This window comes from Polypterus senegalus, chromosome 1 (genome assembly GCF_016835505.1).
Source record: "Polypterus senegalus isolate Bchr_013 chromosome 1, ASM1683550v1, whole genome shotgun sequence".
Classification (NCBI taxonomy): Eukaryota; Metazoa; Chordata; class Cladistia; order Polypteriformes; family Polypteridae; genus Polypterus; species Polypterus senegalus.
This window is the reverse complement of record NC_053154.1, coordinates 187,055,114-187,068,578: the sequence shown is the minus strand read 5'-3', so window position 1 is coordinate 187,068,578 and position 13,465 is coordinate 187,055,114. Positions and strand designations below refer to the sequence as shown.

At 36.1% G+C, this 13,465-nt stretch overlaps 1 protein-coding gene across 2 annotated transcripts in view; it reads right to left on the bottom strand.

The window, feature by feature from the left end:
• Positions 1-13,465, bottom strand: part of tnk2b (tyrosine kinase, non-receptor, 2b) — a 402,816-nt gene that overhangs the window by 231,514 nt on the left and 157,837 nt on the right. The window contains exon 3 of one of the 2 annotated variants that reach the window (XM_039764482.1): positions 6,850-6,964. The exons of the other annotated variant lie outside the window; for it this stretch is intronic. Within the exon in view, the coding sequence (XP_039620416.1) occupies positions 6,850-6,903 (54 nt within the window). The 5' untranslated portion in view covers positions 6,904-6,964. The remainder of the gene's footprint in view (positions 1-6,849; positions 6,965-13,465) is intronic. 2 annotated transcript variants of the gene reach the window in all.

Sequence of the window (13,465 nt, the reverse complement as noted above, 5' to 3'; positions counted from 1 at the left end):
CACTAATTCTCCAACTTCCCGTGTGGGTGGAAGGCTGAAATTTGGCAGGTTGATTCCTTACAGCTTCCTTACAAAAGTTGGACAGGTTTTATATCGAAATTCTACGCGTAATGGTCATAACTGGAAGCAGTTTTTCTCCATTTACTGTAATGGAGATGAGCTTCAACGCCGTGGGGCGTTTCGTGTGACATCATCACGCCTCCCACGTAATCACGCAGTACACAGAAAACCAGGAAGACCTCAAAAAAGCGCTCAAGAAATCATGCATTATATAATTGAGAAGGCAGCGAAACAATAAGAAGCGAGTATACAACATATTCATGAGTTCTGCTACTGGGAAACAAAGCACGATGTAAACCTACACTTTAAATTAAGTTCATAGACAGGCTGCGCTGGCGTTTGTAATTTAGTGCCTGCCCATATAAGGCCATCCGTCAGCGGCAATCCAATAGCAAACTGCCACGGGTAAATATTCACGGGTGAAGGACTGTGCTTATGGAGAGGAAGATGAGATGGTCAGGGTGGTGTTTGACACAAACTCAGCGAAACTGCCAGAGAAAGTTTTAAGTGCCAGGACTAAGGTAACATTAAATAAAGCTATGGACATAGCGAGATGGCACCAGCACAGCTGGGAACCTTCGATGCAAGTAAACCGAGTGGCTCACGTGAACTGATGCAGTGCACAGATAAAAGCAACAGTTCCAAAGAGCTGAACAAAACCGAATTACACAATTGAAAAGGCAGCAAAAATATGAAGCGTCTGATAAGCATATTCATAAATGCAGCTACTGTGGAAACAAAGCACACGGTGGAAAAAGTGAATGTCCGCTAAAGGAAGACAGCGTAAAAAAAACCCGTGCATGCAGTTTGTCACATCACAGATAAAAGGAAGGCGAGCTGTTTATTGATGCAGTAAGGAACTAATCGATGAATGAAACCTCTTATCTTTACAGCGATTGACAAACACGGAATGTAACTTGAACACATCGTACAAATACGAGCCTGATTGAAAGAAATAATGATAATCAAATCCTTGATGACAGCAACATTCAATAACACTCACAAAACAATTACTGTATATTGACAATCATGTTACGTTATTTTTAAAATGTTCCCTTTTCTTTTCATAACTTCTACTTCTCCACTGCGATACGGGTATATATATAAATGTATATCTATAGCCCGATCTACAATACATACTTTAGCATAGACAAGCGGTGGCGCAATTGTAGAGTCTTAAGCCTCTAACGCCGACATTGAGGTTCGATTCGAGAGGGATGTACTGACTATGTACAGCTACCGATTCATTTTACCTTCCCATCTCCTTGGTTTGGGGCGTATGAAAAAATATTAGGTTAGCAGAATCATGTTACGTTATTTTTAAAATTTTCCCTTTCTTAGCACAAGCACAGTTGAGAAGCTTCGATGCATGTACTCCATAGCGTTAAAAATAACGCATTTAATCACACTTTCAATTCCAAGCAAGCGGGAACTTTTGTCAATGCATGATTTCCTGGTACATCCATTACACTGATGCACACATCACGCTACAAAAATGTTAGAGTCGGAATAAAGCGCGTTCCTCGACTGATCATTTCGACTACCCGGCGAAGCCTTGATAAAAGCATGGTTTTGTGCACACTGAAAAGCAAGCAAAATTAGATGCATTACAGAAAGCGGACTTTGTGGCTCTTACTGGGGATCATTGGACTTCCGTGACCGTTAGTAATTCTAAATACATCTAATTACAAAATGTTCAATGATCACACTGTTTTAGCCTAATGTACAAAATAATTTTGGCTAATGTTACTCAGAGTTTAAAGAGTAAGCTGGTCAAATTACCTTTTATGTTTCTGACTTATTTTTTAAGAAGAAAAACTGCACTTTATGGTGAAATTTTGGTTATTATTATTTAAAGACAATACTATTCTGAAAATGTACTTAAAGTACTTAAACTACCACTTTATTTTTAAGTCTGCCCAATTTTAACCAGGGATGATATTTTTGTTTCTGTTTTGAATTCAAATGCAGTTTAAAAGCTTTTTTCAGAAATTAAAACAGCTTCAGTTTACAATATTCATGTCCATGTCTATTATTTGATTCTGTAAGCCCACTAAAACCGTTTTAAATAAAAAAAAAAAACATTTGCGATTTGGGGCAAATTTACGTGTCGATTACATACGATTAATCAAGATTAATTCTTACACAGCCTCTAATTAATTGGATTAATTTTTTTAATCGAGTCTCACCCCTAATATATATATGTAGATATATATATGTAGATTTGTATATATATGTGTATATACAGTATATATGTAGATTTGTATATATATGTGTATATACAGTATATATGTAGATATGTATATGTTGTATATACAGTATATATATATATATATATATATATATATATATATATATATATATATATATATATATATATATATATATATATATATATATATGCCAGCAACACTCATGACAATTACAAAACAATTACATTGTCAATCATGTTACGTTATTATTAAAATGTTTCCTTTTCTTTTTACTTCTCGCTGCCAATCGCAGCTATTTTGATTATATATATATATATATATATATATATAATAGATAGATATGACAACAACACTCATTTCAATGACAAAACAATTACATTAACAATCATCTCACGTTATTTTTAAAATATTTGCTTTTCTTTTTCATAACTTCTTTAACACACTACTTCTCCGCTGCGAAGCGCGGGTATTCTGCTAGTACAGTATATAAAATGATCTCGCGGGCCGGATATAATTACGCCGGGCGGATGTGGCCCGACCCTTGAGTTTGACACATATGGACTAAATAGAACTTGAAAAGATATATTTTTCAAATGTGATCGCGCAATTCAGATAGAGTTGGCGCACTACAGCCTGCATGCCTCAATGAGTCATCCTCCCTCGCTCTAACTTTTTACCGTTCATCTAATGAATACACTGAGTATGGCTTTACCAAAACAATCATTGATGGCGAATAAAGTATCCATTATTCGAGTATGTAGATCGGGATATATATATACATATATATATACCCGTGTATCACAGCGGAAGTAGTGTGTTAAAAAAGCTAGAAAAAGAAAAGGGAACATTTTAAAAATAACGTAACATGACTGTCAATATACAGTATTTGTTTTGTGAGTGTTACTGAGTGTTGCTGTCATCAAGGATTTGATTATCATTATTTCTTTCAATCAGGCTCGTATTTGTAGGATGTGTTGTGTTCAAGTTACATTCCGTGTTTGTCAATCGTTGTAAAGATGACAGGTTTCATTCATCGATTCGTTTCTTACTGCATCAATAAACAGCTCGTCTTCTTCTTTATCTGAGACCTGACACACTGCATGCACGGGTTTTTACACTGTCTTCCTTTAGCGGGACATTGACTTTTTCCAACGTGTGCTTTGTTTCGCAGTAGCTGGATTTATGAATATGCTTGTAAGTATCAGGCGCTTCATATTTTTGCTGCCTTTTCAATTGTGTAATACAATTGTTTTTTGTTCAGCGCTCTTTGGAACTGTTGCTTTTTATCTGTGCACTGCGTCAGTTCACGTGAGCCGCTCGGTGTACATGCATCGAAGTTTCCCAGCTGTGCTGGTGCCATCTCGTGCTATGTCCATAGCTGTATTTAATGTTACCTTAGTCCTGGCACTTAAAACTTTCTCTCGCAGTTTCGCTGAGTTTGTGTCAAACACCACCCTGACCATCTCATCTTCCTCTCCATAAGCACAGTCCTTCACCCGTGAATATTTACCCGTGGCAGTTTGCTATTGGATTGCCGCTGACGGACGGGCTTATATGGGCAGGCACTAAATTACAAGCGCCAGCGTAGCCTGTCTATGAACTTAATTTAAAGTGTAGGTTTACATCGTGCTTTGTTTCAGTAGCAGAACTCATGAATATGGTTGTATATGTCACTCGCTCGCTTCTTATTGTTTCGCTGCCTTCTCAATTATATAATGTATGTTTTCTTCAGCGCTTTTTTGAGGTCTTCCTGGTTTTCTATGTACTGCGTGATTACGTGAGAGGCGTGATGATGTCACACGAAACTCCGCCCCGGCGTTCAAGCTCATCTCCATTACAGTAAATGGAGAAAATCTGCTTCCAGTTATGACCATTACGCGTAGAATTTCGATATAAAACCTGCCCAACTTTTGTAAGGAAGCTGTAAGGAATGAACCTGCCAAATTTCAGCCTTCCATCCACACGGGAAGTTGGAGAATTAGTGAGTCATTGAGTGAGTGAGTGAGGGCTTTGCCTTTTATTAGTATATATATATATATATATATATATATATATATATATATATATATATATATATATATATATATATATATATATATATATATATACATATATATATACACATACACACATATATAGATACATATACTGAATTATAAAAGAAAATCTTGAGACGAGACTTTTAACAAGAGATTTTTTGAAGTTGGTTAGAATCAATTGGAGTATGAGACACTACTGCATTTTACATTCTTGTACCAATTAACCTACCTGAGACAACCAAGGAACAGGAGCAACATGGTACAGCTTAAATTAATTTACCTTTAAGGGATTTTCACCTACAACAAAAGGCTTTCAATATACTGGCACACAAAATGTACTTACATAAAGTTTTGAAATCTTCTTTAAACAAATAGAGTCAAACGAAATAATCTACCCATTAAGGTGTCTCAGAATGAGTCTTACTAGCCTACTGCACCATGAATGCTATGTTTCAAGCTTAATTCCTCCTAAAACATCTATTATTGTCTATAAAATGTTACCATCTGTGGTGTGAGTACACACAACAGAAATCATTACAGCTGATGGAATTAAACATGACATTGCGATTGCTTTAGTTTTAATGGTAAGCAGCATTTTATGTTCTAAGCTTAATTCCTCTTACTATTAATCGCTCAATCTATTCCCTACATCAATTTTTATTTTATTTAGCATCATTAACTGTATTGCAAATTAAGGCCAAAAACAACTCTAAAATATTTCCTTACTTTGCACATTGCAATGTTCTTATCTATAATTTATTAAAAGTACAATAATGATCTTAAGTGAGATTTATATTGTTTTTTTGTTCCTCAAGCAAAAATTTCAAATATAAATGCAAATTTCATTAGGGTGCTTCTCATTATAGAAACAAAAACAACTGCTGGATGCAAAAACAATAGCATGATTCCTTGGCACACTTGCAAGTGGCTCCATCCCAATGTTTGGATAACTTGTTATACACATCTGACAGTAACATAGTTATCTCTTTTGTGTGGCAGACATGCCTGTGGATATCTCTGTTTGCATTCTCTTTACAACTGAAATTCTGCTAAAGCCTGGTGCTCTAAGCACTTCACGGCTTTATAAAACAAAAAAAAAAAATACTGAAGGCTCTCTTTGATGACAGTAATGTGCACACAAGGTTATCATAAAAGAGTTCAAGCTGCCAAATCATCCTCAAAATCTGTCTCCTAAAAAGACATCTGAGAACTTGAATTAAATCATCATAATTTACATTAAGGGCAGACACTTTGAAAAAATGACATCTGGTATAAGTATGAGACATAACAGTATAAATGATGACCAGAGAAATGTTCTTTACATATATTCAAAAGATTTTTTTGTAATTCTTTTAATATTGACACTAAGTACAGGGTGGTCCAGATCTAATTATGCAAATCCAGATTGTCTGGATGACTTTGATTTATGTGGGAACGATTCCAGTTCGGCGCAAAGGCGATTCTTCATGTCGTCAGTTCCAACACTTCTCGTGGCCTGGGATTTTTCGGGTGATTTTCTATGTAATAAACTTAATCAGTTATAGCGTAATGAAAATTGCATAATTAGATCTGGACCACCCTATACATAGTCTGATCTGAAACTTAGTTCTTTTGTCAAAGCACTAAGTATTATAAGTTTAAATCAGTGTATGAAAACAAATTTAAATAAACTGCAGTCAAACTTCACTTTCTTTTTTTCAGTTTTAACTGTCATTCCCAATGTACTGTTATAATGATAATCACACCCTTGTCATACATAATGGGAAATGATTAAGTAAAAAAATGAACAGTGAAGCAGAAAAGTTTAAAATTAATAAACTGACCTACAGTATTCATTCTTTGTTGTAGGTACACACTGAATCACACATAATGAATCAAAAGAACGCTAGATTTAACTATATAACTATCCATAATCCATAACTAGCAACAAATTTTATTTTTCTAAATTCCTTGGCACATACTTGTTCTGTTAAAAAGTCTTATTTTTTTGTTAATATTTAGAAGATATTTTTTAAACATAAAAATGGTAAATAATAAAAACACTGACTCTCATTCTGTTTACTACTATACAGCAAATAAACTTGACATCTTGGTCATTTTAGATACAATTTTCATGCCACATGAATATTTTCTAAACATAGATTAAAATACAAAACAGAAATGTGCAAGTAAAAGGAAATGTTCTGTGTTATATCCTTTTGAAAGAATTTAGGTCCTAAAGGATCAATTTTATGGAGTCTATAAAAGGAACATTCGAAAGATATTTAAATTTTGCACATTGAACTAAATAACATCAAATGAAAAGTATCCCAGACTAAAAGCTAAAACTGCAGAGAAAATTAATTTCAAAATTTGGTCAATAACAAATCTTAGCCCTAGTAATAATTGTACTTTCTAGCAGTGACTTTCTTGCATTCACAGAAACCTACAAAATAACTGAACTATACATAGTTGAATTCCAAGAAATTAAATTAATTTTGGGGAAGAACCAATGTGGACTTAGTAAAGAGAAAATGAGTGAAGGGTATAAGGAATACCTGCAAATCTTCCTCATCATTTGGCAGCCGCTGATATTCTGAAGAATCTCCCATATCCTCATCAGATTTTAGCTTCCTTGCAAGTTATCGAGATAATTCGGCTCCCAGAAGTCCCCTGTCATATACACTGATTGTTCAGAATAATGCTTAACTGGCACAAGGAGCTTTGCAAAATACAAAACAATTCTTAATTTCAGGTGCACATTGCCTGGCAGGGTCCAAAGCCCTTCTTATTTCTTTTATAAAAGAAAATTGTAATTCTTTGAAATAGTTACTTCCTCTTAAACTGGTTTCGGCCAAACATATCCAAGAATACAGACAAATTCAGCCCTAAAATGTGGTGCAGTGATCTGCATTTTCTCCAGCTCTGACTTTAACACAGTTCAGCCTGCACAAAAATAAATCTGATGTCACCTACAGTTTCCCGAAATCTCATTATTATTGTTTTACAATCACAACATCAAGACACTCACACACACACAAAAGACTTAGTAATAAGCTACAGATGCTTTTTCAATCCCATCTGATTTGGCTGTCAACCCGCAGCAGGGATTCCACGACAGCAATGCAGCTCCTGTAGTCCTCTGATAGCAGTGGTGGCTGTCTTTACCTTTTAGACCTCTGTCAAGTCAGTCGAGATTTCAAGTCCAATTCCTTTTGTCATAAATGAAGCATTTAAGGTCCATCACTCTAAATACGAGGGTTAAAAATATGTCTGCCAAAACACCTCTTCGTATCTATAAAGTATGCCATCTGTGAATCCATGTCGCAGACATCTGGAATAGAATAATTTCTGATCTGCTTTCCAGGGTGGTCAGCAGCTCGAATGCAAATAGAATTGCTTTGTCTCCACCTGCTGGGTTTGTCCGTAATTATGCTTAGCTTTTCTCCCTCCTGCTAATAATTCTTTTGTAATGTTTACATGCTTACTCTGTATGTTTCTAATAAGGCTGAAGTCTTTCTGTAGTGTTTTTTTACTTCAAGAAAAAATACTGTTACATTAAAATAAAGACTGCTAAACAAAAAAAGCTGTGCAGTTCGCATTAAAAAAAGAAATATAAAGAAATATATGCAAATAAACTATGCAATGTTTTCCAATTAAAAAAAATGTGTGCTAAATGACTGATTATCCAATGTTTTTTTTTTCCAGGTCAAATAATTATTTCAGCACCACAGACTAAGACAATAAGACATACAATGAGTAACCAGAGAAATAAAAGGCAAACAAAAATGAAGACAGAGTTAATTTGTTAGAATAAAATTCTGTTATCAATCATTACCCACCCTTTCATTTTTTGATTTCTCCATTTTACTCTCATAATTTAGTCAGTTTACAGTTGAGTAAAATTTCCCTCAGCATACCATTTTAACACATTTTATATATTTTAAATGGCACCTTCATTAAATTGATATATACAAAGGTTATTGTTTCTTGTTATCTGCTTAAATTAGCTCAGTCCTTGTAGTCCCTCATTTCACAGCTCTAGAACAAAGAAAATAGCACCACAGTCTTATCATCCAGTGATGGCCATTCCAGATGTACTCGATTTATTTATCTTTACTCCTTTTTTAAAATCCACTGTTTTTATTTGACAGGCCCATGGCACTGACAGCAAAAGCTACAGTTCCTATGGGGGTTCCCAGTTCCATATAGTAGGGTTGTTACATGAAAGTAAAAAAATAACTGGTCCTGCTTTGTCTATTCTGTAATATCCTAATGCATTTGTATTTTTTCTCTTGCATATCTCTGCTATGATTGCTACGGTTCCATTTATCCCTCATGACTGTCCAGATGGTTGCAGTCTATCACAATTTTACAATTCTCTCCTCTCCAAATCAAGCTATTACATAGTCGGTTGAAGATAAAAACAGACTCTCACACACAGAATGAACCAAAGACCCACTGCTTGCTTGATGAAATTAACATGCCCCATTAGCCAGGATAGAGAGGCTGGACCAAGTGCTTCAGAAAACAATCCCCGCCCCCATCTGCTAATCTTTTAACTGTTTCATGACTGGCTTTGAATGCTTGCTCTGGACTACTCAGAAACTATGCAATTTATATTAACCTGCACATTTTGACAAATATGAAATGTGAGCTCCGTTTTTATTTTGTGCTCGCTCTATTTATAATTCTTTAAGCAAAATATAATGTCTGGTGGAGACCTTCATCACATACATATTCATATCATTTCATGCTTGCAATTCTATTATACTCTATAGTATCAATAAGCATGATATTTGAACCTCTGAGTAATCTGCATATTGCTGGAAAATGACAATCCACACTAAGTAACTGCCGAATAAGTAGGAAAAAAAAACAGAATCACAATTGTACAATTTTTATCATGATATGAAGTGGAGTTTGTACGGACACCCCTGTTAATAAAAGAGTGAACTACATGCATTAAAGTAAGTCAAGAAAAAAAAAATCTGGTTCCAGTTTAGTTAAATGCTTACCTAATATGCTTTCTCAGGGAACAACAAGATGCACCGCATTTTAAAACAACTCAAAAATATAACGGCATACATATTGTCAACAGATTTTTTTCCACTAACACAGGACAGCTATACGAATTTCAGGAATATGCCATATATTACTATAGTGACCTATAACGAAGCATTTAAAAACAAGAAAGGTGGGAAGAAATCTATTGAATACTGTGAAATAATTTCTTTGTTAGCAATTTTAAATATATTTTGGGTTTATAAATGAATTTCTATTCCACTCTACTTTAGCAAAACCACTGAAACCTATTTTTTAAAAAGTAGGATTAAGCAGTGACACAAAAGGGATTTACAAAAATTTAAATAAAACAAATGTATGAGAATATTTATTTTAAAGTATGGGGTTCACCCCCTGCTCACTTCGCTCACCAACCCCCTGGCCTGCGCCATGTGCCATCCACTTCACGTCTCTGCTGCTCGCGTTGTGAAGAGGAAGGCTGAATGCACCCCAAGGAGACACATTCGCTCCTCCGAAACCCCCCTTAAACGGTGATACAATGGGAAACAAATAGGTTTTTTTTTTTTTTAACTCCTCTTTGCTTGATCACCTGCTGCTGCTGATTCAAACATTTAAAAGCCTCTACAGCACCTGTCCTACTTTGTCTTTTACTTCTGGCCCCAGGCGCAGGACGTGACTTCTTGAAATTTTTTACTTCATAATTTAAAAATGGAATAAGAATCGGAAAACCAAACAACATCACATTAAAGTTTGATCATTTCTGAAAAGAATGATACCAAACATATATATGTAGGTTTTAAAATAAGCCCGATTTAGAGCATGACAAAGAACGGGACACATTGCATTTGTAGGATTAGGATTTTATATTTATAAAGTATATATAGTAGATGAAGTACTTTAATTTGAAGGTTCTGTATATATACACAAATTAAAAAAAAACTTCATATATTAATATAAAATGTATATTAGGACTGTCAAAGTTAAAACATTAATTCATGCAATTAGTTTCAAAGGTATAACAGTATTTTCCCTTAACAGCAATTAGTGCATGCATTTGTCAGCAGTCCAGTAAGCCAATGGTTTACAAATTGGGGGCTGCAGCCTGGGAAAGGAAGACATTACTTTACAAAAAATCAACTCTGATTTTTAAAGTTGTCTTTACTTTGCCTAGTTTAAAACTAAAGATACAGGTAACTGAAAATGTTCTTCAATTGCTACATTAAAGGAGTCATATATCAATATATGTATATACAAGAAGAGCAGTCCTCCAACTAAGCTGTACAGTAACAGGAGATACGAGAAGAAGGGGGGAGGGTTTTTTAAAAAAAAAAAAAAAAAAACAGGTTAACAGAGGTGGTTTAAAGTGAAAAGAACTATTGGTGAGACACTGGCCAGACCAGAGTCTCCACCCTCAGCTGCACTCATCATACAGTGCTTCTACTGCGAGACTCCTTTCCAGTCACTCCCACTTAAGAATCCTATCATTATAGGATTTTATCAATACCAATATTTATATCAATACTGCGCACAGAAACTAATATTTACTGATATTCTTATTGGTACTTCTCTCCATAATGTGGTGCAAAATGTAAAGACACAGCATGATGTGGAGGTCCAACAGTTATTTTAATATAACTTTCCTTCAAAAATAACTAGATAGCTTCCTGTATTCCTGTAGTGCTGCTTCAATACCAGACACTAAACTTAAACATAGAGAACTATGTTTAGTAGTTCCATTTACAATATATTATTCACAGGAAAAACTATCTATACTAATAAAAGGCAAAGCCCTCACTCACTCACTCATCACTAATTCTCCAACTTCCCATGTGGGTGGGAGGCTGAAATTTGGCAGGTTCATTCCTTACAGCTTCCTTACAAAAGTTGGGCAGGTTTTATATCGAAATTCTACGCGTAATAGTCATAACTGGAAGCTGTTTTTCTCCATTTACTGTAATGGAGATGAGCTTGAACGCTGTGGGGGCGGAGTTTCGTGTGACATCATCACGCCTCTCACGTAATCACGCAGTACATAGAAAACCAGGAAGACCTCCAAAAAGCGCTGAAGAAAACATGCATTATATAATTGAGAAGGCAGCGAAACAATAAGAAGCGAGCGAGTGACATATACAACCATATTCACGACTTCTGCTACTACGGAAACAAAGCACGATGTAAACCTACACTTTAGATTAAGTTCATAGACAGGCTGCCGCTGGCGTTTGTAATTTACTGCCTGCCCATATAAGGCCGTCCGTCAGCGGCAATCCAATAGCAAACTCCCACTAAATATTCACGGGTGAAGGGCTGTGCTTATGGAGAGGAAGATGAGATGGTCAGGGTGATATTTGACACAAACTCAGCGAAACTGCGAGAGAAAGTTTTAAGTGCCAGGACTAAGGTAACATTAAATACAGCCATGGACATCGCACGAGATGGCACCAGCACAGCTGGGAACCTTCGATGCATGTACACCGGCGCTCACGTGAACTGGCGCAGTGCACAGATAAAAAGCAACAGTTCCAAAGAGCGCTGAACAAAAACCGAATTACACAATTGAAAAGGCAGCAAAAAATATGAAGCGTCTGATAAGCATATTCATAAATCCAGCTACTGCGGAAACAAAGCACACGGTGGAAAAAGTGAATGTCCCGCTAAAGGAAGACAGTGTTAAAAAAAAAAAACCCGTGCATGCAGTGTGTCAGGTCTCAGATAAAGAAGAAGACGAGCTGTTTATTGATGCAGTAAGAAACGAATCGATGAAAGAAACCTGTCATCTTTACAACGACTGACAAACACGGAATGTAACTTGAACACAACACATCCTACAAATACGAGCCTGATTGAAAGAAATAATGATAATCAAATCCTTGATGACAGCAACACTCAGTAACACTCACAAAACAAATACTGTATATTGACAGTCATGTTACGTTATTTTTAAAATGTTCCCTTTTCTTTTTCTAGCTTTTTTAACACACTACTTCTCCGCTGCGATACACGGGTGGCGAGTGGTAGCGCTGCTGCCTCGCAGTTAGGAGACCTGGGTTCGCTTCCCGGGTCCTCCCTGCGTGGAGTTTGCATGTTCTCCCGTGTCTCGTGGGTTTCCTCCGGCGCTGCGGTTTCCTCCCACAATCCTAAGACATGCAGGTTAGGTGGATTGGCGATTCTAAATTGGCCCTAGTGTGTGCTTGGTGTGTGGGTGTGTTTGTGTGTGTCCTGTGGTGGGTTGGCACCCTGCCCAGGATTTGTTCCTGCCTTGTGCCCTGTGTTGGCTGGGATTGGCTCCAGCAGACCCCCGTGACCCTGTATTCGGATTCAGCGGGTTGGAAAATGTATGTATGTATATATATATATATATATATATATATATATATATATATATATATATATATATATATATATATATATATATATATATATATATATATATATATATATATATATATATATGTATATATATATCCCGATCTACATACTCGAATAATGGATACTTTATTCGCCATCAATGATTGTTTTGGTAAAGCCATACTCAGTGTATTCATTAGATGAATGGTAAAAAAGTAAGAGCGAGGGGAGGATGACTTATTGAGGCATGCAGGCTGTAGTGCGCGTCAACTCTATCTGAATTGCGCGATCACATTTGAAAAAATATATCTTTTCAAGTTCTATTTAGTCCATATGTGTCAAACTCAAGGGCCACGGGCCACATCCGCCCGGCGTAATTATATCTGGCCCGCGAGATCATTTTATATACTGTATTATTGTTATTAATGGCCCGGGTATATGAAGCGCTGGTAACACAATAAACTACAGATCCCATAATACAGCGCTTCAGCTGCCTTGCCAAATACTTACCGCGTTAATCAAGTCTACCTTATGATGCTGCAAGTTATTGCAAAGCTAGAGTTATTGCGCACTGAGTTTGCACGGCGTTTTGGTGACTTTAAAAAACAAAAAAAGTCCGTCTACATGCGGCTCGAACCTTGTGCATGTTTGGTAGCACATATCTGTGTGAGAAGCTCTTCTCAGTGATAAAGACTAACAAAACAGCACACAGGAGTCGCCTCACTGATGAGCACCTGCAATCCATCCTGAGAATCTCCACAACACAGAACCTCACACCAAACATAAACGAACTTGTGGCCA